This window comes from Scaptodrosophila lebanonensis, unplaced genomic scaffold, assembly GCF_003285725.1.
Source record: "Scaptodrosophila lebanonensis strain 11010-0011.00,11010-0021.00 unplaced genomic scaffold, SlebRS2 tig00000053-arrow-pilon, whole genome shotgun sequence".
NCBI lineage: Eukaryota > Metazoa > Arthropoda > Insecta > Diptera > Drosophilidae > Scaptodrosophila > Scaptodrosophila lebanonensis.
The window spans coordinates 1785893-1809785 of record NW_022060548.1 but is presented as its reverse complement, the minus strand read 5'-3'; the positions used below and the strand labels follow the sequence as shown (position 1 = coordinate 1809785).

The 23893-nt window shown below is 37.6% G+C and overlaps 1 protein-coding gene and 1 long non-coding RNA gene across 4 annotated transcripts; one reads left to right on the top strand and one right to left on the bottom strand.

The window, feature by feature from the left end:
- Positions 1-3138: 3138 nt before the first annotated feature.
- On the top strand, positions 3139-4972 carry LOC115624321. Its single transcript, XR_003995454.1, has 2 exons — positions 3139-3168; positions 4758-4972. It is a non-coding gene; the product is annotated as an uncharacterized LOC115624321 (long non-coding RNA).
- A 12849-nt stretch (positions 4973-17821) lies between these two features.
- LOC115624044 lies at positions 17822-23479 on the bottom strand. Of its 3 annotated transcripts, XM_030518624.1 has the most exons (10): positions 23363-23479; positions 23101-23297; positions 22721-23022; positions 21187-22662; positions 21046-21117; positions 19706-20648; positions 18647-19513; positions 18441-18583; positions 18207-18315; positions 17822-18136 (listed from the first exon to the last, which is right to left on the bottom strand). In XM_030518624.1, coding segments are annotated over exons 1-10 (4176 nt in total). In that variant the 5' UTR covers positions 23365-23479; the 3' UTR covers positions 17822-18071. The 3 variants fall into 3 exon arrangements, with proteins under 3 accessions (XP_030374484.1, XP_030374482.1, XP_030374483.1); XM_030518622.1 differs by having other exon boundaries at positions 22721-23297; XM_030518623.1 differs by having other exon boundaries at positions 18647-19510; positions 22721-23297.
- Positions 23480-23893: the final 414 nt, after the last annotated feature.

Below are 23893 nucleotides of genomic sequence, written 5' to 3'. Positions count from 1 at the left end.
AAGGTATATTTGTATTGAAATTGTTTGATGTTATCAATAAAATGTGGATTTTATTATATTTATTTTACATTGTTAAGCATTTGATCTTCATTTGGATTTGCTTAATATGCTTAAAATACGTGACTGCAGAGTGTCGGATTGATTTGTTTTTAAAGCTGTATTTAATAGGTTTATTTTTAAGAAAATCATACGAGAAAAAGTAGTAAAATAATACGACGGCGTCTTTTGATTTATAAACATTTTTAATTTAAAACACCTCTTTAATTTTCTCCTGAATATGAGCCTCTTTTTCAATTGAAGTTCATTTTTCAAAACATCGATGCATCGACCATCCAGCGATTTCTTATTTAGAGACATCGGGAGGTCAGCAGCCTCACACTAATGTTCAGTATTGCGACATAATATCAGTATTAAGTACTTTTATGTATTTTATGTATAGTTTCATCCTTTATTATATTGTTACAATTATATAAACAGTCACGGCCCAACTTGTTAGTTTTTGCTGTACATAAACGGGAAATTCGCTGTAAGTTGTCAACTGTTCGGATCAGCGTCTTGGCCGTTTGATTATTATTAACACGTGACTGAAATGGGGCTAATTCAAGCGAGAATTTAATTAAAAATTTCCGCTTAATGAATGACATAAATGAACAGTGTGGGGACAAACAGTGATAGAAAGAGGGTAAGAGTGGAAAAGAGATGGAGTGGTGGCTTCACAGTCCAGAACGTGACATGAAGGACTGATGTTCTTTTGCTCCTTTCGCTCTCTACGTCATGTGCATGACGTTGTCCATTTTGGTTACGCCTGCAAATTGTCTGGGTGGCAGTTGAACCTTCTTATTGTTGTTTTTGAATTCGCTTTTCACAGAAATTTTCACGTTTTATCGTTTTTTTTTTAATTGTGGCCTGGCGTTTGGTAATGGATAAGCGAAAGCGCGTGTCCTTGTCTTGACAATGGGCTCTTGCCCATAGCCCATAGCCATAATGAAGTTATCGCTGGGCATGATGCTGCATTTTATTTATAGCCCGGCCCAGGCCATTTCCAGGCATTAATTGTTTAATTTATTGACTAACAAACGCATTTTATGAACAAGTTTATGGCATATCATTGAATGGCATGCCAGTCGATTGAACCGACAAGGCACCGACTGAGGCCAATTGCACAATTAAATTGTCCAGAGAATGACCTCAAGGGTTCTCGATAGCGTTACTCTAATAGCGTTACTTATAAGAATGATGGTTGAATGATGACATTGAATTGGCTTATCGTTATTTCTGTGTTTGAATCAATGGTATAACATAGAATCTTTGTATAAAACTAAGTCGCAGACTGGCCGAGAGAGGGCAACGAGTTTTTCAAGATGCCCAAAAATTATGATCATTAGATTTGCTTTTTTGTCTTTGTTACTATGTATTTTATGAGTCTAAAAGGTGAAAGTTCCAGGTCAGATTTTCAGATTTTATGGTAGTTAAAGTACTTGAAACGATTGCTCATTTTCTGGAACTATAATAACTCTTGTATTTTGCCTTCTTTATGCAATTAATTTATAATTTCTTCATTGATTATACAGCTGCATATAAAATGCAATAAAATACAAATTCACAGTTTAATTTCATGTATACACATATGTTTTATTTCATTCAAACAATGTCATAATCAATATTTTGAAAAAATATATTTTAAGAAATGTATATGAAAGTAATTAAATGAATTTTCAAATCTTTTTCCAATTTTTTTCCATTTGTAATAAACAATATATTCGGGATATTGTGATTAAAAGTTCAAATAATTTAGTCTTATGTACACTTTGCAACTAATCTACAAAAAAATGTAAGTCTTTGCCTAAAAAATGTGTAACAACCAAATATTTTAATTAACTCACTATACAAGTTATTTGCATATATTTGTTTAGGCCTTTTCCATTGAGTTTTGAATTCTATTACTTATGTAAGTAAATCGAAATAGCTTTTTTTAAAACCAGTTTGCCAGAGTAAATAAAGTTATCAATAATGGCACAACAATAAAATTTGAATTTTCTGTTTAATTTTTGTAAATAGAAATAGAAAAACACACACATTTATTTATTACTGCACGCTGCAGAGAGCTGCAAAGTAATTACAGTACACAGAATGCTCTTGGACATCAATTTGTTTCTGGCAATTTACAAGAGCTTTTGCTGTGAAGCATCCAATGTAATCAAAACCTTTGGCCGAACAACAATCAATGTTCAATCAAACTCAGCCGGAAACTCAATTGAAAATTGTGCAGCAACTATCGTACTAGTTTATAACTACCAACTAAATGATTGCATAATCGATGTGAATGCCCAACTTTCGTTGGCAGCCTTGGCACAGCTGCTGTTACAATGCGAACAACCATAAAAACCATATTAAAATGCAATAAAAATAAGAATTAAATCAAACTCAATTCAATCACAATGCCATTCAAAACATAACTTTCCCACAACTGCAGACAATAAAACAAAAACAACAACCACAACAAGTGGGGAAAGGGCGAAGAACAAGGCATTGAGCACTGATGATGAGACTCGAAATGCGAAATGCATTTGGAAGTGGAGAATGAAATATGTAGGAGGATCCAAAGGAGCCACTGGCTTTCGACTGGCTTGGCACTGAAGTCAGAGCACGAATAAATCGCTTGGGCTGTTGCCATTGTTGGCAAATGAATTTCCTGCCACTACCACTGTAGTATGCCTGCGTCTGGTGTTGTTGCTGTTTCTCTGCCTGGCCATTATTATATTGTTATTTTTGGGATTTTGGTTTCAGTTTGCTGAATTTTAATGGCTGTTGCAAACTTGACACGAAATCGCGCGCTTAAGTGGGCGTATGGGCGTTGGGACATGGGGGCGTGTTATGCAAGCAGTGCACAAATTTTGCTTATGATTTAGCCAACGGCCTTGTTGAGACAAACACAATACACATACGCGTCTGTTGATATATTCAAGTTAGTGCCAGCACGTATTTCTAACAACCATACCATGCTAAATTTCTCTAATTAGTTTAACAAAACGCAAAGCAATTTCCAGACACGGTTATAATTGCAAAATTTCATGCAATTCGGCACGATCCACAAAGAAAACCTAAAGACCGTCTAATTTCAGTTGCGAATCATTTGTATCAGCATGCATATAGTGCAGATATTTATCAGTAAGTCCAACAAAATGTAGCTACTAATGATAGTTCAATTTTTCAATGCTGAAGATTTCATTCAAATCTCAGTCGAAAAGGAATTTGTATTCAATAAAATTTCTTAATTTCTTATTTAATTCGAGGCATTTAATCAAGTGTGTTGAATATTAGGTTATTCTAAAATAAATATAACACCCTTGAAAAGAGCTTTATTATACCAACATCAAGGATTTAAGCCACGGTATTCTGCATTTGAAACAATGCAGTAAGTTGGTATAAAATGTGTTAAGCCCTGTACGGCCTGCACCAGAATTAAAACCGTTGCCTGCAGCTGCAATTTAAGCTACCTTAAGCCCATCTTAAGGCCCTGCGTCGCATCAGTGAACGTGCTTAAAACTACTTAGTAATATCCTTACTAAAAGCTTTTGATAGCACATTGCAAACTGTTCTTACTGAATGGCCCATCAAATTAATCAAAAATTTCAAGCGGAAGCAAATATAAAATTCTGCTCTAAAGTGATAATTTATACGGCAATGCTAGATTTCTTAAAACCCTAGGCAGAAAGCCTCAATAAATCATAAATCATATATAAAAGTGTTTCCAAGATAATTTAAAGTATTACATTTTTAAAGCCATCACAGTCTGCTTTTCAATACTTTCAAAGCTTTTTCAAGGCCTGATTCTTTGCCGATCTTCTAAATACACGATTAACAAGCACTCTATTTCTGCGGCTTCCTTTGACATATAATTTCATTCAGCATCTGAATAATTGCCTCTTCACATAAAGTATCTCGTTTTGTGCGCAACACAGCTCTGCTTTGAGAATTTGCCAAAACTTAGCCACGGTTGGTTTAAGTTACGCGTTTTAGCGCGACTCTAAATTATAAATGTTTGCGTCGAATGCGAAATTACAACATTTTTCAGTTTAATTCATAGCTTTAAGATACCAATATATGACGCAAATACATATAACATATAAATATCTTTTAAATATTTATCCAATACTCATTGTCAATATTTGCTTTAAAAATGTTATGAATGCAATATAGTATTTATTTTAACTCGAGAAAAGGCACAACCTTGGAAAAGAAATATAAAATGACCTTACACAAATGATTGCTTTTATGTGCTTAAGAATATTTCAATTTCTGAAGGGCCTTTTGCAACATAATCTTTGTTCAAACCAAATAGTTCAAACAAAATATTTTCATTTATATTAAAAGCAAATATGCTAAGCATAATTTTTCATTTAATGCAAGCTAATGTAAATCATTTCTTAAATGAATTTTACATTTTTCCGGAGCAATTAGCAATATTTAATTTTTAATTTAATCAAGAAAGAAAATTTCAATAATTTAGATTTCATATGACTTAAAAAATATATATTTTGCTTCTCGTAAGCTTATTGGCTGTAATTTTTATTTAATTGAAAGCCAATAGCTGTTCTAATTTATAAAATAAATAAATTATAACCTATTACAAATATTTAGCACTATTCTATTTTTTAAGAACGTATCTGTTGGACTGCAAAACAAATATTGAATATTTAACAGCTACGAAATTATGAAACCGTTTTTAACATGCTCTTTCTTTTAATATATTTAAGTTTTCGGTTTAATTGCTTTCGGCATGACTCAATTGGTTTATTCGCCACTTTCACCTCCGAGCGATGACAAGCCAAGGAGGAAAATCCTGATCAAATCGTCAAGAGCCAAAAAGGGGCGGACAAATAAGAAAACTTGAACATGAAAATTAAAACAAAACTCTATAATGAACACTTGATTCCTATGAATAAATTACACACAAAAATTAGTGTTACAACATACCTTTTTATCTGTGGGGGCTCAAATAATATTGCGCATACGCCACGTACCGCGTATCAAAGGAATCGCGTTAAACATTAACAATTTCACACACACAGACACAAACACGGGCACTTACAATTTCGAGTTGGTGCGAGTTGACAAAATATTAAAATTTATTAACACTGTGCATGTGTGTGTTTGTCGCCTTCTCTGTGGCAATTATAACATTTAATTGTTGGACACGCCACAGCAACAATAACAATTACAATAACAATACCAACAGCACTAGCAATAGCCCGCAACCTGCAACACTGGGCACTTGGCGTTTGAAGTTCATATTTGTTTCATGTTTTCACCTGCGACACGTAACGTACGATTATATTCGTAGTACAAGTATATCGCAAAAAATCGTACAACTTGTTGGTGCTTCGAGAGGCTCGCGCCAACACTCCGACTTGTATGTTCCGAACTTTGTGTACCGTTAACGTGAAACGACAAACAGGAACTGAAACTGAAACGACACGGCGACGGCAACCAAACTGTTGCGACTGCCGCCGACACTGACGACGAGCCAGACAAGACAGACAATCCACGAAGCTGTTTTGGATGCCGCCAGCCGAGCGTCCCTCATTGGAAGCGGCTTCCAGTTGCACTGTCGCCCACCACCCGACGGCCACCAGCACCACCAGGTGGCTGGGTGGATGGGCGGTTAGCCACTGATAAGCGTGCAGCTGCTCGAACGGCGTTTAACAGCTGATGAGTCCGCTGGCTAGACCCATGGGGCAACATTATGCGATAAGACTGAAACACATTTCAATGAAAGGGTAGCAATTGGCGAAAGCATGAACCCATCGAAACGAACTGACTCTACGCCTAGTGTTGTGTGAAGGCTTGGCAGTAATAAGGCCAGAATGAAAAATGCAAAAATCAATTATTAAACAACACAAAAGTATTTATTTTAATGTGTGTTTATCAATTACAATTAAAACAACTATAAGCCACCTTTGAAAACGTCCTTAATAGTTATACAATATTTCCATTTTATTATCAAAATTTCAATAGCTGAGGGGTCTGCTGGCTGGACTTGTGGGGCAATGATAAGCGATAGGATGTAAATAATAAATATTTGCAACAGCATAACGCTATCGGTTAGGGGTGTTTATATTCCCAGTGCTTTAAGTAATGTAACAGCAATTAAAGTGGAAAAAAACAATTTATGCCATTGATTTTCTCTATTGAATCTGCAGGCGTTAATTTTACAGAAACTAACTTTGAAAATATTTGTTAATTTAATAAAGTGTACATTAGCATTTAACACCAGTTCATTATTCAAAATATAAATGCACTTACAACAATTAATGTGTAAATAAAATAACAATATTTGTATGCAAATCAGAATATATACAATAATACCATTTCTAAATTTGTTATTTTATTTCTACAAGTAAACTTTCTTACAAGTAGGTTTCTTTAACTTACCAGCTATTCATATGAAGGAGTGGTAGCCTTGCTATCCTCTATTTCTTAGACACCTGCAATGCTTAACTCACTACTTTATTTTTATTAACAAGACCAAGAACTTTCGTTTGTTGATCTATGAAAAATTCAAATTAAAAATAAGTTAAATATATTAATTTTTTTGTATCAGCAGAGAGTTTTTATTTAAAACAATCATTAAAATGGTTAAATACGCTTGACAATTAATTAATTTATGAAAATATATTATTGAAATAAGCTTCTAAAATGCAGTTACATAACTGCTCCGAGTTCATTATTCCTGATTTTAACAAAATGATACATTTCTTTTTAAAATGCGAACAAATTTTTTAAGCATACATTGTTTATACTTCATGATAATTTACCGCTATTGAAAATAAAATTACTTAATAAACTTGGATGGCAACGTGAATTTCTGCAAAACAATTTACGTTTTTTATACGTTTATTTATAATTTATTATTATTTTTTTTAATTTTTTTTGTACTTTAAGTTCGCATATTTTAATTTCTTCTGAAAATGAGAATTTGATTTATTTTTTAGATTCTACTACAATATTTGCTACTATTTTTGCTACCATTAAGCATTTTCCGCTACCATTTTCAATGCGCCTGCGCTAGCCAGCCTTCTTGCCCTCGCATAACACTCTACCAGATGCCCGCCTGGAAAATTTCAATTTCCAGTTCACAACGAACTGTTGCTCCTTTCTGGGCGGTGGAGGACATGAGGCCTTTGGCATGACACTTGGCACTTGGCCACTGGACCAGAGACAGCAACACCACCCCACCCCACCCCACTCCAGCTCATCTACAACATTGTGGGCAATTTTTGCACGTTTGCGATTTGCCACTGGCCCCTTACCTGCTACCTGCTATTCCCTTGCCCTTTTGTGCCGATCCGACTGAACGACAGTCTGCCGAACAACAAATGCATTGACTGTGGGCCTTAACTGAGCCGCTCTGAGGGCTCATATCGCTTGCATTTTGGCGAGTGTGTCAATGTGGGTGACAAAATTTCGGGTGTTCAGCATTTTGGTTTTTTTGTGGCTTTTGGTATTTTCTTCCTCTTTTAGCTGCTGCTGCACTTCTGTAGTTGTTGCTGTTGTTGTTGTTGTTGGAGTGTATGTTGTTTGTTTGTTGGTTTGCCAGCCTTGCGGTTAACAGCGGCAATGAATTCCGTTTACTGGCAACTGTTCGACCATTTGGCAAAAATTGAATTTGTAGTACTTGTACTATATGTTGTCCATGCCATGGTAGAAGCGAAACATCATGGTCATAATAATCATAATGTGCGCTACAACTGCACTTCTCCCTATCTCTACCGTTGGATAAAAGAAATATTTATCGGGCCAGGAAACGCCGCCATGCATAAACCATCAATGTGTTGCATTTCCTCTGCGACACACAACCGGCAACGAAATTGCACAAAATTGCATTTCCACTTAACACGACCAACAGATGAAAAAAAAAACGCTAAAGATTCACTCAGTTAGCAGATTAGATAGTCACGCACGTGACTCTACATTTTGCAATGTAGGGCAGTTTTATGAAATTTCGCTAAATCACCAGGCTAGAATTTAAAAGTAACCTAATACTACAAGTATTAGGACAGCTAGGATAGAGATTACAAAATTAAGTACAATAAAAAATTACAGAATTAATGTAGCAAGCAAGAAAATAAAGTCCTTTTAAATATTGTATTATAAATTAATAAATAGCGCAAATAAGAATAAGATTAAATTGAATGTATTTAGATAAAATTATATGATATGTAAAAGTAACCAAATACTTGTAACGCTAGGTAGAGATTTCAAATAAAATTACAAATATAAATAATAAATACCATTTACAACGATTTTGTTCCTGCTTGCTACATTAATTCTCTTAATCAGCAGCAGGAAATATTTCTAGCCTACTGTGGTCACATAAAACTTATTACCATCTATGTATTTATTTTTTCAATATTGTTTCATTTCTGATCTATCCGTAATGTTATTATTATTTAATTTTATGTTTATACTTTGTTAAGATATTTCTGTCGAAAGGTACGGGGACTCTTGAAACGTCTTCAGTGTTAACCGTTGTGTTAAATACTATCGTGATCAGAGGGCCTTTGGACCCCAAAAAGTAGTTTTTCAGACCTTTTCTTAGCCCGATCCAGGTAATCAGCTTCAATGCTTTTGATTCAAAGCGCTCTAATAACTACACGTTGGCTGACTCCCAAAGTTGGAAGCCATCTTGAGCTCCCAGAAAAAGATCAATTCGCCCATTTTGAGTATGAAATATAAGAGGATCAAAACCCAGTAACATACTAAGACGCACCTATTGCTTAGAGTATAGATTTTAGATTTCGAAGGTTCAGATTTTGAAATGCAGTGAGTCGCATTTATTGAACACACCTAGTCGTTCTATGTATTTGCATTCGGTAATGGAACATGTTTACATATCTGCCTGTTTATTTTGCATGTTAGCTGAACGCATACATTTATTCACCGATATGTATGCATGTAAATACTGCAAATATATTTTGATTTGAATTCAATTTCCATTTCCGTTCGTTAGCCGTGCGCCATTTTCGAGCCAGACTTGTATTTTGTTTTTGCTATTGCTGTTGCTGTTGCTGTTTTCTGTGTGCGGAATTTAAATCGCATTTAGCAGCACATTAAACATTGAGTAGGAAAATTGCTTAGCAATCCCATTGAGCTATTTTTGGCCCGTTTGACAAGCTAAAATAGCAGAGCTGCACCATCAATGAATAATGCCAAATCGAAGCAGCCTGAAAATGTAAAAATACCTCAGACAAGGCATGACCTTAGCTTGTCACAGCTCCCTATTTAAATTTACTCGTACAGTTTAATTATGCCACACATTCAGACTCGCCCACACAGACCGCATTTGAAAAATCTTTGGTTAACCAAAAGTTGACTGCAGCCTCTCTACCTGTGGCCTGTAGCCTGTAGCCTTTGAATCGCCCAACTTAGAAATCAAACCCTTTTCAATGCAAACGAACTAATTTGAATAATTTATTTCGTCAGAGTGGCTACAACAAGTGAGGTAAAGAAATTCATTAAAATGAATTCTAAAGCAAAATGGCAAACAAACAAAAATGTACGAGCAACCGCAAGCACAGTCAAAAAAAAAAAATAAAAATAAAAAATGAAAGCACAAAAATGCCAGGAAGCTAAAGTTGAGTTTAGAGATGGGCACAGGTCATTTATTTACTGGAAAAGTGACGGAAAAAGATTGTTAGTAAAGTCCAAGCACACTTTTGTGGCATTCTTCAAAGCAACCCCTTTTTGTTAATAACCTTCTCCTTATGTACTAAATATTAGAGAGTGCATGGAGGCATCGTGAGTAGAAATTGTGACAATTTGAATACACATACATATACTTAATATTATATATTATAAGTGATATTGGTATCCGTCGGTCAATCGATCGAATGTTAGAGAGCAAATTGAACAAGGTTGATTCACAAACATTTTTTTAAAATAATTTATTACCCTGATAAAACTAATAGAAGTTAAAACGTGGTTTGTGCTTTCTTTAAAGTTGAAATTGGATATTTTTTCTATGTTCGCAGGCCACATTTTTTACAATTAGAAATCTCAAAACAAATCATTGAAGCACTGTATACTGATATCCCAAGCATGCCTTTTGAGCCAGAGAAATGGACGGGAATAAGAATGTCTAGCTCGACCTATCTCGTCTGACCAATCAATCAAGAGTGGGCTTTGGCATGCCTCCTCTTGATTGCAATATAAATAACGTTTTTATAGTTCTCTAGCATCAATAAACGAGTATACTTGGGCACAATTATATTTTGTAGTTTCGTGACACGCTCTGAACTCTTCCCCATCTGCGAGCCCTTACAACTTACAGGGGCTTTTCAAATGCAAACACTTTATTCGCCGGACGGGCTCTGAATCAAACTTTTAACTGTTATTATTCTCGCTCCAACCTGTACTAAGGATCCGCTGACGTTGATTTACATAATGAGAGGTGGCGAGTTGTGGTTTGGTGGCGGCTCACTGCTCAGTGATGCACTTTTAATGTGAAACTAATTGGGTCCCATTCGGACGCAGCCACAGCTGTCCTGCCATGCATTTGCATAGATATTTGCCTTGTTTGTTATTTCGGTGGATTTTCGTTACTTCTTTTTTGGGCAGCAACGTGATGACCGCTCTTTTAATCAACCGCAAATGCAATGAGCGTGTTGGCAAATTTTCACAGTCGGCGTTAATTAACATTTGTGTGGCTGCCAGCCGACAATGAACATTTTCCGGTTTTGTGCGCATATATGTGTGTGTGGGTTTTACCCTCGCTGGATTATGTGGCGGATGTGTGCGGAAGGGCTGGCGGGAGGTGATTAATTTTTTTAAGTTCAGCTGCAATTAAAACACACAGGCTGTCCTTCATTTCAGATTAGTTGCCAACAGAAAATCAACGGCCTCATTTTTCCACCATGTGCCTTGGCACAGCTACTCGTACCACTTTTTAATAATAGTCGCTTATTTGCTCTGACAGTTATTCTCTAAAACCAGTTTTATAAGCTATTTGCAAGTTTTATATCCTAAAATTAACTTTTGTTACTTACTTTTTGTTTCGAAATTTATCAATTAATACACAAAGTATAAATTTGGATATGCTTCTTTAAAATTGTCTTCTTCACAGTTAAAAAGCTGTGTTCTTCAGCATGTCATATAAGTTGGATTTATTTATATTATAGTTTGCTCCTTTCATTTTTATAAACTCGTAAACTTTTTTTTTTCCTCTCACTCACAAATGCTCGATGTTTGTGGCAATCGCTGAATTGGCAATAAATAAAATATTTATCATTGTTATCATTAACAAAAAATGATCATTAATTTATTGTGAAGAGCCGACTCCCCTTTTTGTTTGTCCGCCTAAACGGATATATATTTCGTAAAGTTGTGAAGATAGAGCTGGCGGCCATATTTTCTTTATATAATTTGAAAATGTTACATTTATATTATGGAAGTTATTTTAAATGTCACTCACTTTCTTAAATTCTAACTAGAGCTAAGATTATTCATCGAGATTATAGTTGAATATAAACAGCCTCAACTAAATAAGTGCGCCCTTTTTTTTAAATCTAGCAGGTGCTAATAACTTCGAAGCTGTTCCGCATAAAATCGCAAAGGCTATGCCGCCAGCTGTTTTGCAAAGACAATCAGCTGCCATAGTTATATATACATACATATATGGATAATATATATCTGTGTGTAAATCCACCTGAGCTTTGGGCTTTGGCCGTCTTGGCACAGTCAACAGACATTGGAAACATCTAAGCTCATTACATGGGTAAACATTTTAATTTTGTGCACATATTTGCCCAAGCAGCTGAGAACCAATGCAAAGATGTCGTTGCCACCACAACCAGCCCTCCACCCCCAACCATGTTCGTCCACCATTCCCATCGCGAACGCCAGAGAACGTAAGGCAATGAGCAAATGTTTGCCAAAGCACGGCGAGCAATGCAATGTGGGGCAGCAAAGCCGGTTTGGGGGCACAAATGTCTGTTAGACTTGCAAAAGTTTTGCACACAACGAAAGTACAGACATACATATATACGTTTTATAAAAATATGTCAGTGTGTTAGTGTCTGGATTCGATTTATATTGCACTTAAGCCCTGTCAACTGTTGCGGATTAAAATTTAATTAAAAATGCCAAAAATAAAATAAAAGAAAATACATTCAAATATTGTGCACCCATCCCTTTTATTTTATTTAATTTTTTTTATGCCCGATGCCGCCTTCTTCCTCTACTCCTACTCCTCTCCCTTTTCACTTTTGTTTTGTGGCGTTGAAATGAGATTTTTGCTTATCAAGTATGCGCCATGTATGCCGCCAGCTCTGCCCAATCACCAAAACAACAACAGTAACAACAGCAACAACAAAAGGTGTTCATGCATATTTTAAATGTTTCCAGTGTGTAAAAGCAAACAAAAATGTTTTTTGTTTTGTTCTGTTTTTCGGCAAAAGTTGCACGTCGAGCGAGCTCGGATTTAAGCCAGGGTCCAGACGCGTACACACACACACACACACACAGACACACACAGGCATGCAGTCAAAGAGGCAAGAGCAACAACAATAAAAACAAGAACAGCAACGCCAACAAGTTGTAGCTTTCCGACTAGACTGGCAAATATTCCCTCCTTCTCTGCCTCGCTTTCTCACATTTGCTGGCCTTGCATTTGCATATATGAGCGTGTGTGTGTGTTTGTGAGCCATCGGGCATTTGTAATGAGACTGCAATATAATGGACCCATATCAAAATTTAATGCGGTTTTTGTTGTGGGTCAACTTTTGTGTGGCTACGATAGCGTATATGCCGCTAGTATGCGTCGATCTCTGTCTCCCGCAAACTTAAAGTCAACCACATAAGATGGGAGTGTATGTGTGTTTGTGCGTGTGTGCGTGTGTGGTTGTCGCTTTGTGGCATATAATTTGAAATTTAATTGAATTAATCGATTTGCTGTCCAGCTAAAGATATGAAAAATAAATACCGCAGAGCGTCAGTTACTGATACTATAAGTATACTTGTACATATTTAAGAATCGCTATTCATGTACGTCATTACTTAATTTATTTTATGGTACTTAATTGTACATCAACAACATTTGGGGTACACACTGAGAAAAAAACGTGTATTTTTATTTAAAGTACAAACTATTGTTGGAAGTATACAATTCTGGGTTTAAGAATTTTTTAGGTTTCGTATTTATTTAATTTTAGATCGAATAAAGTAAATTTATGCAACTTGAAAATGAACAGATACTACCAAATTTATATTGTCAATGATTAATAGCACAGAGTCACTTAAAACTAACTTGTGAATTTTAAAATTGATTCATATATTAATATTTATGATTCTCATTTATCCCACTTACACATTTCTCTCTCCCTCTCCCTCTCCCTTTTTTTATTCCGAATCAGCAGGCAGATATAGGTCATAATAGTTCGCTTAATTACAAAATGCCAAACTTAATAATATTCAGTTTGAAAATTGTTTGCTTACAATTTTATAACACATACATTTTATCGTATAATCGATATTGATTAATAATAGTTTTTAAACTTTTAAACTGGGGGAACCTGGCTTGGAAGTGCATCCAGCAGTTGTTTTGCTCATGATGCTGCTATTAAAATTATATTCTTATTAAAAACATGCACTTCCCTGCTTATTTATTTATTCGATTCAATATATGTTATTGCGCTTGCATCCATATTTTTTATTAAAAGACCAACAGGCAGATGTGCAGTTGCAGTTAAAAGCTGGATACTATTTGTGTGTGAGCAGAAGCATGAGTTTGTATGCAAATAATCATCCTTTTACGCAATTTTTCAGCCTCAATTCTCACTCTAATTGCTTTTAAAATTGATATTTTAATAAATACGGCTATTTAAAGTTTTCTGAAAGACTGAATGCACTTTAAAATCGTTTTTATATTCTTTGAGTTGTTGTTATACGTACGAGTATGTTATAATACTATTCATAGCATATGTTTATGAAAAGTCGTTATCTGTGAACTTAAAGAACCATGTGTCTTTAATATGTTTACTAAGTATATTTGTGCTATTAATTATGAATATATAGGTACACGCGGCTCCGCCAACATCATATTTTTTGTTTGATATTTGAGGAGAACAGGTTTCTCCTGAAATAAATAAAACCTGTTAAAGGTCGTGTCGATGTAAGTAAACTCTGCGGGTATCTTTCAGTTAGGCTTAGCTTTTCTGGTCAATGTGTAAATGGGAAAATATTTCCTTTACATTTTGTGTTTAAATCTAGCTTACCAAACTGGCTAGCTAATATTCGCTAGTCGAGGCATTCTGTAATAATTACTTGAAGTCTTTATTTATATTATACCCGTAAATATTTGCAATGAAAGACGTTTTCAGTTCGCAATCTTTAATGCTTCATAGTTAACATACATTGCATAACTTTATTAAAAGGAAAGCATTCATTTAGTAAATGCATGTCCTTCCCGAAACCCATAACTTTTCTGCGATTATGCCAGAGCTTAAATACTTAACAAAACTTGATTTGCTATATCTGTGAACTAGAAAATTCAATATTTTCCATCAGTGCCAAATATCATAGTCGTTTGCAACTACAAATCTTACAAATATAATTGAGCATTAATTAAACTTATTTCCAGTCAACCGACTATATTTTATAGTCTTTCCATAGCAAATATATGGAACAGAATATTTGTATTAAGCCAACCTTTGCAATTTTCTGATTCTTCCTCTCATGACTGAATTCGTTTGCATTGAAGTCTCGTATTGATTTGTGTTCAAAGTTGCTAATTCAAAGCGTACGTTTATTTTCGATCAACCCAATAGTTGGTTGCCATGTCAGTGGGATATCCTGTTGTTGTTGTTGCTGTAGCTGTTGCCACTGCGGTTGACACGCTGTCTGTTTGCCAACAAATTGAAATTCAGCGCCAAAGGAGCAACTGGTTGGGCACGTAGTGGCACGCCAGCTGTGTGGGCTCTGATGCAATGAGTGCGTTTGTGTGGGTGTGAACGAGCTCTGCGTGGATGTTAGTGGGTCTATGTGGGTGTACAAGTATATATCGGTAGCTGATTGGCATGCGTGGGTCGGCAATGTGGCCAACAGAAACAGGAGCAGCATCATCAAACGGAAGCTGCTAAAAGCACGACTCACAAAATGCATGCTAATAACTCGGGGAAAGGCTTGAAAATGTCGACGCCTGCATGTCAGCCATCATACCAACATGCCCATCCAGCAATCCATCAAGCCTTTATCATCATTAAAAGCATTTTGCAACACGCGCTTTGCGCCACTAAATAACGATGCTGATGTCGATGCAGAACTTTTTTGTTGTTGTTCATCATCACGTTGATGATAATAACAAAAATAATAATAATGATGATGATTATGTCGATGTGCTGCTGATTGCGCCTTGCCTTCCTTTCAGCACGTTGATCAAAGGCTTAACGCGCATTTGTAATGTTCATGTGAATGTGTAGTTGTTTCAAATATTTTAAATGTTTTCAATTCCTGTGCCTAATGCACATCAGCCCACACATATCCACACACACAGACGCACCCCTTCATCCGCACACCAAACATTCGGCACACAAACAGGTGCAGAACGCGTGCTGCGCGCTTTTCTAAAATTCACTTTCATGCCAAAACTCTGCTGATTTAATTTTTGCTCTTCACATTTATTTATTTGTATGTGCAGCCTCCCGTGTGCGTCAGTGTTGTTAGTTTAGCCATTTTATGGTCAAATTTCGGCTTACATCTATTAAATTCCTTGATACTGCATATCAACGTTTCTGCCATCTTTCTGAAGAGTTTTGTTTAGATGAGTGTCAGAAAGGTAACTTATTTGCACAACAAATTAACTCAATTTTAAAAGCAGGCAGCACATTTATACAGATTTCTACTTTTTTAAGGTTTACATTTTTGAAAAGATGTAAAATTCGCCGAAATTAGACAAAATTAACTCATATTTTAAATTGTCTTTAAAATCGATTTTGAAACACCTATGTCGGAGAAGTATTAATAAAAACAAATTGTGTAGTTTAAGAACTCTCCCCGGCCTAGCTTTTTCGATTTTACACATAACAAATATTTATCTCCAAGTGTGTATGAATTATATTGAATCAATCGCTTTTAAATTTATACCAGAAGTTAGTTAAAGTAAGTTAGGGATTATGGAAGTTAAAGATAAGTGCAGTGGCTCACAGGCAAGGGCGTAGGCAGGTTGGGCAGGGGGTGTGTCCGTCCCCCCCCCCCCCCCCCCCGACCACACGTTCATTAACAATAATAATTTAGTAATTGAATAAGCTGAATAATGCTACTGCCAGAAGTGATTTGGGATATAAAGAAAATATCCCTTTCATCCTTGTTTACCGCTATTTTCCTAATAACTCTTTATTATACTATACATAAGGTAAATAAACAGTCTAAGGCTTGAAATGGTGCAGTCTATTCAAAAATTATGGTTTTACAATTAGCCGATTTTTAAGCCAAATCGGGCATCACTGAAGCATGAGCGTGTATGTGTTATATAGTCTTTTGTAAAAACTTCTAAAGAGCTGCTACAAACGCACAGAGAAAATAAAACGTGAAAAATGTGTTAAAAACTTGCCAAGTAAATGAAATTGCTAAACCACGCTTGCAATTACAGACGCAGCTGTTGTTGCTGCTGCTACTGTTATGCCTGTTTGCCATTTTATTTTTCAAGTCTTCAATGACACAAAGAACACCTACACAGAATCTCCCGCTCCCCCTTCGGAACGTCTGGGACGTGCAACTTGTAAGATTCGCAATGAAAATGAAAATTAAATGAACTTCAAATTGTGAACAATTTAGATAGGCGGGCGGACGGTCAGTCTGTAGGTTGGTCTACATGACATGGAATACAACATGAGCTAAGTAAAGCTTTATGTAGTTGTCTGGCCCAAAAGCAATTCTGCGCCTTTTGCCCGCTCATTGCACAAAACATAAAGCATTTTGGTCAAAGACCTTAAGCACAAAACATTTTACTCAAAAACATTAGCAACTGGACTCACCAGTCAACCATTTGCCAGACGATGAGGATTGACGCACAAAAGTAGGCAACATATTTTGTTCGCCAAAAAGCAATTTACTTTATCTACAAGTATTAACAGCAGATAAGAAAACAAGAAAAAAACACAAATCCAGCAGCATTGACAAGTTATCCTTATATCCAGCATACCTGGAGGAATCAAAAACCTAAAGCAGTGTGCAGAATACACAAACTCCTTCGGAAAAAAAGCTTTCGCTTGCCAACAAAACTATATTCTGTTGTTGGCTCCAACTTGATCCTATGACAGCCAAACTTCCTTCAAAAAACGAGAACTACAATCTTAGGTGCATATTGGTATCTTAGTACTCGTATATAGGAATTGTTTGGATATTCCGTCATTCGAATATAGCGTTTATTCACACAAACTTCCGCATCTTTAATACCCCAAATTATTTTTTTTTTTTTTTTTTTTTTTTTTTATAAAATTATTATACGTTGTTGTTCAATTCACCCAAACAAATTGTTTTATATATATGTAAGATATTATAAAATACCTACAAACTTCAATAACACTTCGACAATATATTCAATTTTATTCCAAGCTGTATACAAATTACATTTATGCTCGTACATTATTTTAGTTGAAAAATGAGAACAAAAATAGAAACCCATTTTTAATGACGACAATGTAGTTTTGTAGAGCATTTATATTTTATATAAAAAGTTAAATTTAATGTGTGTTTTGTAAATTTCAATTTAGACCATAATCAAATCAAATTTAACATGAAAAACTTCATTTAAGGGAATAATATGTATGTGTATATACAACCAAATGCAATTTATTAATAAAACTTAGAATACAAATGTTATTTCTTGACTTTTAACGGAAAATTTGAGCAATACAATACATATGAAAATATAAAATACAATTGGTTTTTATGTAAATTATCGATAACTATAACAAAATAAGGTAATTTCTATTTTGTAAATGTAAACGTGCGATCGTGCGCCTCATCTGCTGTACATAGTTATAGCGACGTCTATAACTGATAGAGATTAAGGCTCACCGACGGAACACCATCAGCAAACTGACTGTATTTACCAAGTTCCGAATACTATAGCGCGTGCCTGCAAGAATATGATAACATATTTTATTTAACAGAAGATTTTCGAGATCAATCTAACCGAAATAACATGCCTTTGTTAATCTCAACCATGTCGCCGGGACCCAAAACACTGTTTTCAGTTTCCTCGACACCAGCAGCCGTGCTATCTACAGCTACCTGCCCATGAAGCAGAACGAAATGCTAGGAACAAATGGAAATTAAAATCAATTAATTGCAACAGACACATTACAATAACAACAAAGTTATTTAACATTTTTAATGTGTTCTAGAAAATGTTGTCGTTTTATGGATTTTAGTCTACATACCAAAGTATAACTCTTAGCACGCTTAGCACTTCGTTCTTGCAGAGGTTTTAGGCGCATGTAACCCAAACAAGCCTTCTGTTCCGTGTCGTAGAAAGCAAAGTCAACACCTTCGAGTGAAGTGAAGACCAAGCTACCCACAGATGCTGTTTTGAGAATAGAGAGGATGTTAAAAATACAGAAAAGTTGGAAAGGGGTAGAAATTTTACATAGATGCATGGTCTTGAAATCCGTTGCAGTCCAATTTGCGGTATCACCAGGCTGCGTTTCAGAGGCGCCTCGGAGCCAAGCCATGAGGCGAGCTGAAGCGGCTTGTTGCTCATCATCTTCAGTGAATGCCGGACTAGCAGCTACTGCTCCTTCTGCTGCCGCTGAAGATACCATTTCGGAAGTAGTCGGTGAGAGCGGCGGTGATGGCACAAGCTCATCCGTATTCATTTGTTGCCGCTCTTGTTCCTCTTCCACCGCTTGATTCTCCGGATCGACTTGGGTTTTCTTTTTGCGTCCAGCTTTCTTTGGAACTTTCTTTTGTTCTTCCACCTGCTCTATCGCTGGCTGCTTAGGCAGCTCTTGTACATTCTTCTTTCTACTTCGTTTTTTGGGAGCAACTACAGCCGTTTGCTTTGTGTTTATCTTCTTTTCTGATGATTTTGACACTGGCGTCTCCTGTTCTTGCTGTCGCTCCTCCTGTTGCTGTTCGTCGGCAGTTTCTGGCAATGGTTCAATGCCTGATGTGTAAGTATTCGTATCGCCTAGTCCACTAAAGGCGGAGATCGCCTCGCTGTCTGCAGTCTGGTGCGCTGCAGCCATTTGTTTCGCAGTACTTGCATCGCTCGTTGGATGAGTGTTTGTGCTGACGGGTACATTGATTGGCGTGCTGCTGGACAATGGCAGTCTGAAAAATAAGCTGCCGTCTTCTGTTCGTTGTTGTACTTCCTTTCGCGGCTTCTTCGTCTTGGCCTTATTAACAACGATACTCTGATTACCTAAAAAGCCCAGCTTCAGCGGATTTACGACCGTGTGTATCCAAGTATTCTTCAGAGGCACATGACCACGCTTCGATCGACGAACTGCTGCTGAGAACATAATAAAAACATTACTGGGATTACGAAATTTGCTTCAAAAATGTACCCCAATTACTGTTCACAGTTAAACTCGAAAAGCTTTCGTTTCTTCATTTAAATATTTTCATAGATATACATGCTCTTTTATGCATAATATTGCAATATTTTTAAATAAATATCACTAGCATGTGATTGTTAACTTACATGAATCCTCTTTGCCACTGGTTTCGGAATCTTTAAGCGTCGCATTGACCAAATGCGACATGCGCAGCTTATCCATTTGTCTTTCCAGCTGAGATTTATTTATTTGTTTACGCCGTGGTGCTGGAGCCAGCGGTTTCTTAAAAATAGCATCATCTGGAGAAGGAAGAGTAGGAGCAGGAACCACTGAGGCTATTCGGGATTGTTCTAAAACTTGACGCGCTGCTTTACTTGTGCTCGGCTGCTCATTATTCGACCTCCTCGATTCGATGGGTTGTGCCCCCGGAGCAGCAGGGGGTGTGGGGGTTTCCATTCGCAATGCTTCCATATCCTTCATGCTTTCCCTTCGTTGCGTTTGGAATCTTGCCGGTGGTGTAGCCACTACCTCTACTATCACTTCGTCGTCACGCATCTCGTAAATTGGACTTGGGGCAAACTCACGTGGTGGAGTGTTGGGCAACTCATCTTCGGAAATTTCAGGCTCAGCCTCCACACGACGTTTTGAACGTCGCTGTGATTTTGAGGTATCCACGACCAGTTTACTATTATTTCGTGTGCGACTCGAACGTGTGGCAAATTGAGATGGCGGCGAAGCTAGAACATCGTCTTCCTCATTCAGGTCATGGACCACCACATCCAGCTCTGTAACTCTCGCCGAACGCCGCAACTCACGCATTGATTGCGATTGACGTCGCATCAATGGCGGTGATGGAGGTGGCGGCACAATATGTATATGGTCCAAGCTGCCACTAAAACTACGTTGTGCTGGTGGCTCTGGAGCAATTTCTAAATCTGTTACACGCATCTGTTTCTCAGGCGACGATCCATCCCTGTCCTCTGTTTCGGAGTCGCCTTTGTTATAAAGAAGTCGTTTTGAGTTCGATTTCGCTTTTCGACGATCATTAATTGTCTGTGACAATGACAAATAGTGTTCCAACTCCTTAGTCTGTCACAGAGAAAAATACAATGTATATGATCACGAAAAATATAATGGCAATAGTAGTTATCTAGGCCTGAGCACAAGACATTTAATTTTCGTTCCAAATAATCACGCATAAAAGTTGTTAAACGATGTTAAATTTTGGGCGTTTTGGACACGTTGATTATTTAAATAACACATTTAAATACTAATAATAACGAATTATAAATTTCATTTTCTTTCGATATATTCGGTTGTTGTTTGATTTTAATTTGACGGGCTTGTAAAATAATTTTAAATTGATAAGCAGTTATCTCTGGTCATTATATTGACAATTAATAACGCATCTCTGCTACATGCAACTTCTACGAAATCTCAGTTTTATCCTTAACACTATTAACCAACCATTTCGTCCTTTACTTACCATAGGAGCGTTTCCACGTCGTGAGCGTGATCGTCGTTTTGTTTTGCTCAACTCTGAGCTTCGTGTTTGGCGCTGTAAGCAATATGGAAAAATAACAGTTGAGAGAATGCGATTGCTCAGTTGTGTTTATTGTGCACTTACTACAGACTTCTCCGCATTCACTCTGCTTTTGTCACGAAAATCGGCAGGGGGTGCCATTTCAGTGGTCTGCTTCTCAGTTACTATCTGCTGTCGCAATGCTGATTGTTCCTCATCTGCTGCCTGTTGTTCATTCTGTGTCTGCCTCACTGGGTGCAGCTCTTCAGGGCTTTGATACTCATCCAATTCTGTTTCAGTGAACTCGATGGGATCCGAAGGGATGGCGGGCAAGCCCTCGCCCTTTCCTTCCAAATTGCGACGCAATATCTCCCATTGTATTTGTTGCTCCAGCACTAACTGTCTCTCCCGGCACCGTTCTTCCTCCATGTGCGTTCTCTGCCCATTTAGCGGCATAACCACTTTGCCCAGTGAGTTGCGTTTGCGCAAATCAAGAATCTCATAGTTGCTCATGCGTACCAACTCTTCAGCAAATTGTTCACCATTGATTGGTGCATTCGGTGGCTTATTGAGTGGTAATTGCGTTTTGGGATTTTGCGTTCGTCGCTTACCATTCTGATGTAAATTAAGCAGCTGTGTTGTGGAGTCCAGCACTGGAGCTCTATAATTGCGTTTACGAAGTCGTCGCTGTCGTGTCGTATTACCGCCGGAAGGCGCCAAATTTAAAGGTACTGATTTGTCAGTTTGGCCAGAAACCATCGCATCCGATTGTCGGGATGTCCGATCCTCATCGCTGTCATCGTCCGTCATAATTTGGTCAAGGTTCTCCATTGGTTGGTCATTGGAGGTTTGCACGCTTCGGTTAGTACAGGGACCTACAGACTCATTAACTGCCGCAGTTTGCACCGCCATAGATTGTGCGTTTTTGACTTTAGGTGAAGCGGACTTCATTGACTCCACCGACGCCACCGGTGCGTGTCCATTACACGATATAGGTATGACAACCATGGGCGCATTTGTAGAGCGAGATATGTCTTGTATTAAACGTGCAGTTTGATTTACAGGGGCATTTTCAGTTCCTGGCTCCTGTGTTTCGGGCACAACAACCTCTGGCTCAAGATGTACACTTCTACACGGGGATTCTAACACCATTTGACGGTCGGGCGTATTAACTCTAATAGTTTGATGGGACGCCGACCGGTAGAGCAAATCCGCAGTACGACGCACACGCACTACTGGCTGACGACTTTCATGTAATATTTCCTGGCTGGTTGCTGCAGATGGCGATAGCAGCAACTGGCCTGGCATGGGTCCCTTTTCTATGGTGTAAGTACGACGTATAGAGCTTTCTGACGCCGCTGAACGATGCATAGAGCTAGGAGTGGTGTGCGACGTGGGTGTGATTGAACGCGGAGATCCGGATGGAGGTAGAGGGCAGACACTTCCAACGCGATCCAGGGTCGGGAAATTTTGTTGAAAATTCTCCTCGTGTTGCTGACGCAACTGTACAGCCTCAGGCAGTAGGGAAGCCGGTTCCGTGCGATGCGGTTGGGAAGAAGGTGTGCTGCTCACTGCAGGTTGCTGTGATAATCAAAAATATAATTTTTAATTGGCCAAAACAAAACAAAAATTCACTTACAAAGCTTCCCGAACTCGGGGAAGTGCTTAGCGAAGGTGTGAGGTCGTCGAATTCCTTCAACAATTGTCGTCGACCATGGCTTTGCGATCGCCTGCGTATGGCCACGCGACGCAGTTGATCCGAGACAGCTGCTCCGCCACTGCGACGCACCGAATTCCGTGCGGAGCGACTATTTTGTGAGCTACTTCTGGGTGAAAGACTGAGGGTGCGTGGTGGTAAGTTTTCGTGTACGGGTGATTGTGGTTCTGCTGAAGCTATGGCTCTAGCAGGCGCTGTTGCCGCTGCTTCTGGTGATGCAGCAGCTGGAATGAGCCCATTTATTGCATTCTGGTTATTTCCTGATTCTCTCAGTGGAGACTTGGTGCCCGTATTTGTAGTACCTTGTGCTTTATCGCGCTTGGTGAAGTGCACATCAAAATCCAAATCCAAATCGAGGTCACCAAAGACCCGCTGGTTTCTTGGTTGGCGTAGCTGTTTGGCCGCCTGTTTGCGCAGCATCGCCGTAAGCCGCTCAGCATCCACATCGACATCCCCTAAAAAGTCGTCCAAATCAAGGGATTCCTCGGATGGATTATCCCTGTTTGGGAGCAATCATTTACATTTTTCAATCTTGCACTAGAACTAATACACTTAAACACTTACATTTTACACTTTTTAAACTATCTACCCTTCATATATCGTTTTTAAAGGGATTTCGATGTGTATTTAATACACACTTGCACTCTCAGTTCATTAAATTTAAACAACGTACATATTAAAAAAAGCGACGCCCGAGCAATTGATGCGCGCTGCCAGAAAGTTTTTGAATGACGCCGCCAGCGAGAGGCTCTTCCTATCCTAGGCGTATTTTTCAGTGGTGTGTGCACACTTACTTGCTCACACATTTGTCGTTATGCAACACTACAAGGGACGTTACCAATAAGCCTGTTGTTCTAAGCCTCCTGGATTCTAATGATTATTAATTTAATAATTGAATATAAATTGTATGCCACATACTTTTACATTTCATTATTAAAGCCTGAGACCATACAACATCTCGTGGACTGCCATGTCCAGTAGGTCTCTGCACATGACAAGACCCTGGCTATAAAGTTTATTGACCCTTCAGGCGTCATTCGCTCCATCTCGATCGGCTCCCGAAGTATTGAAATAGTTAAGTAATTTAAATTTAAA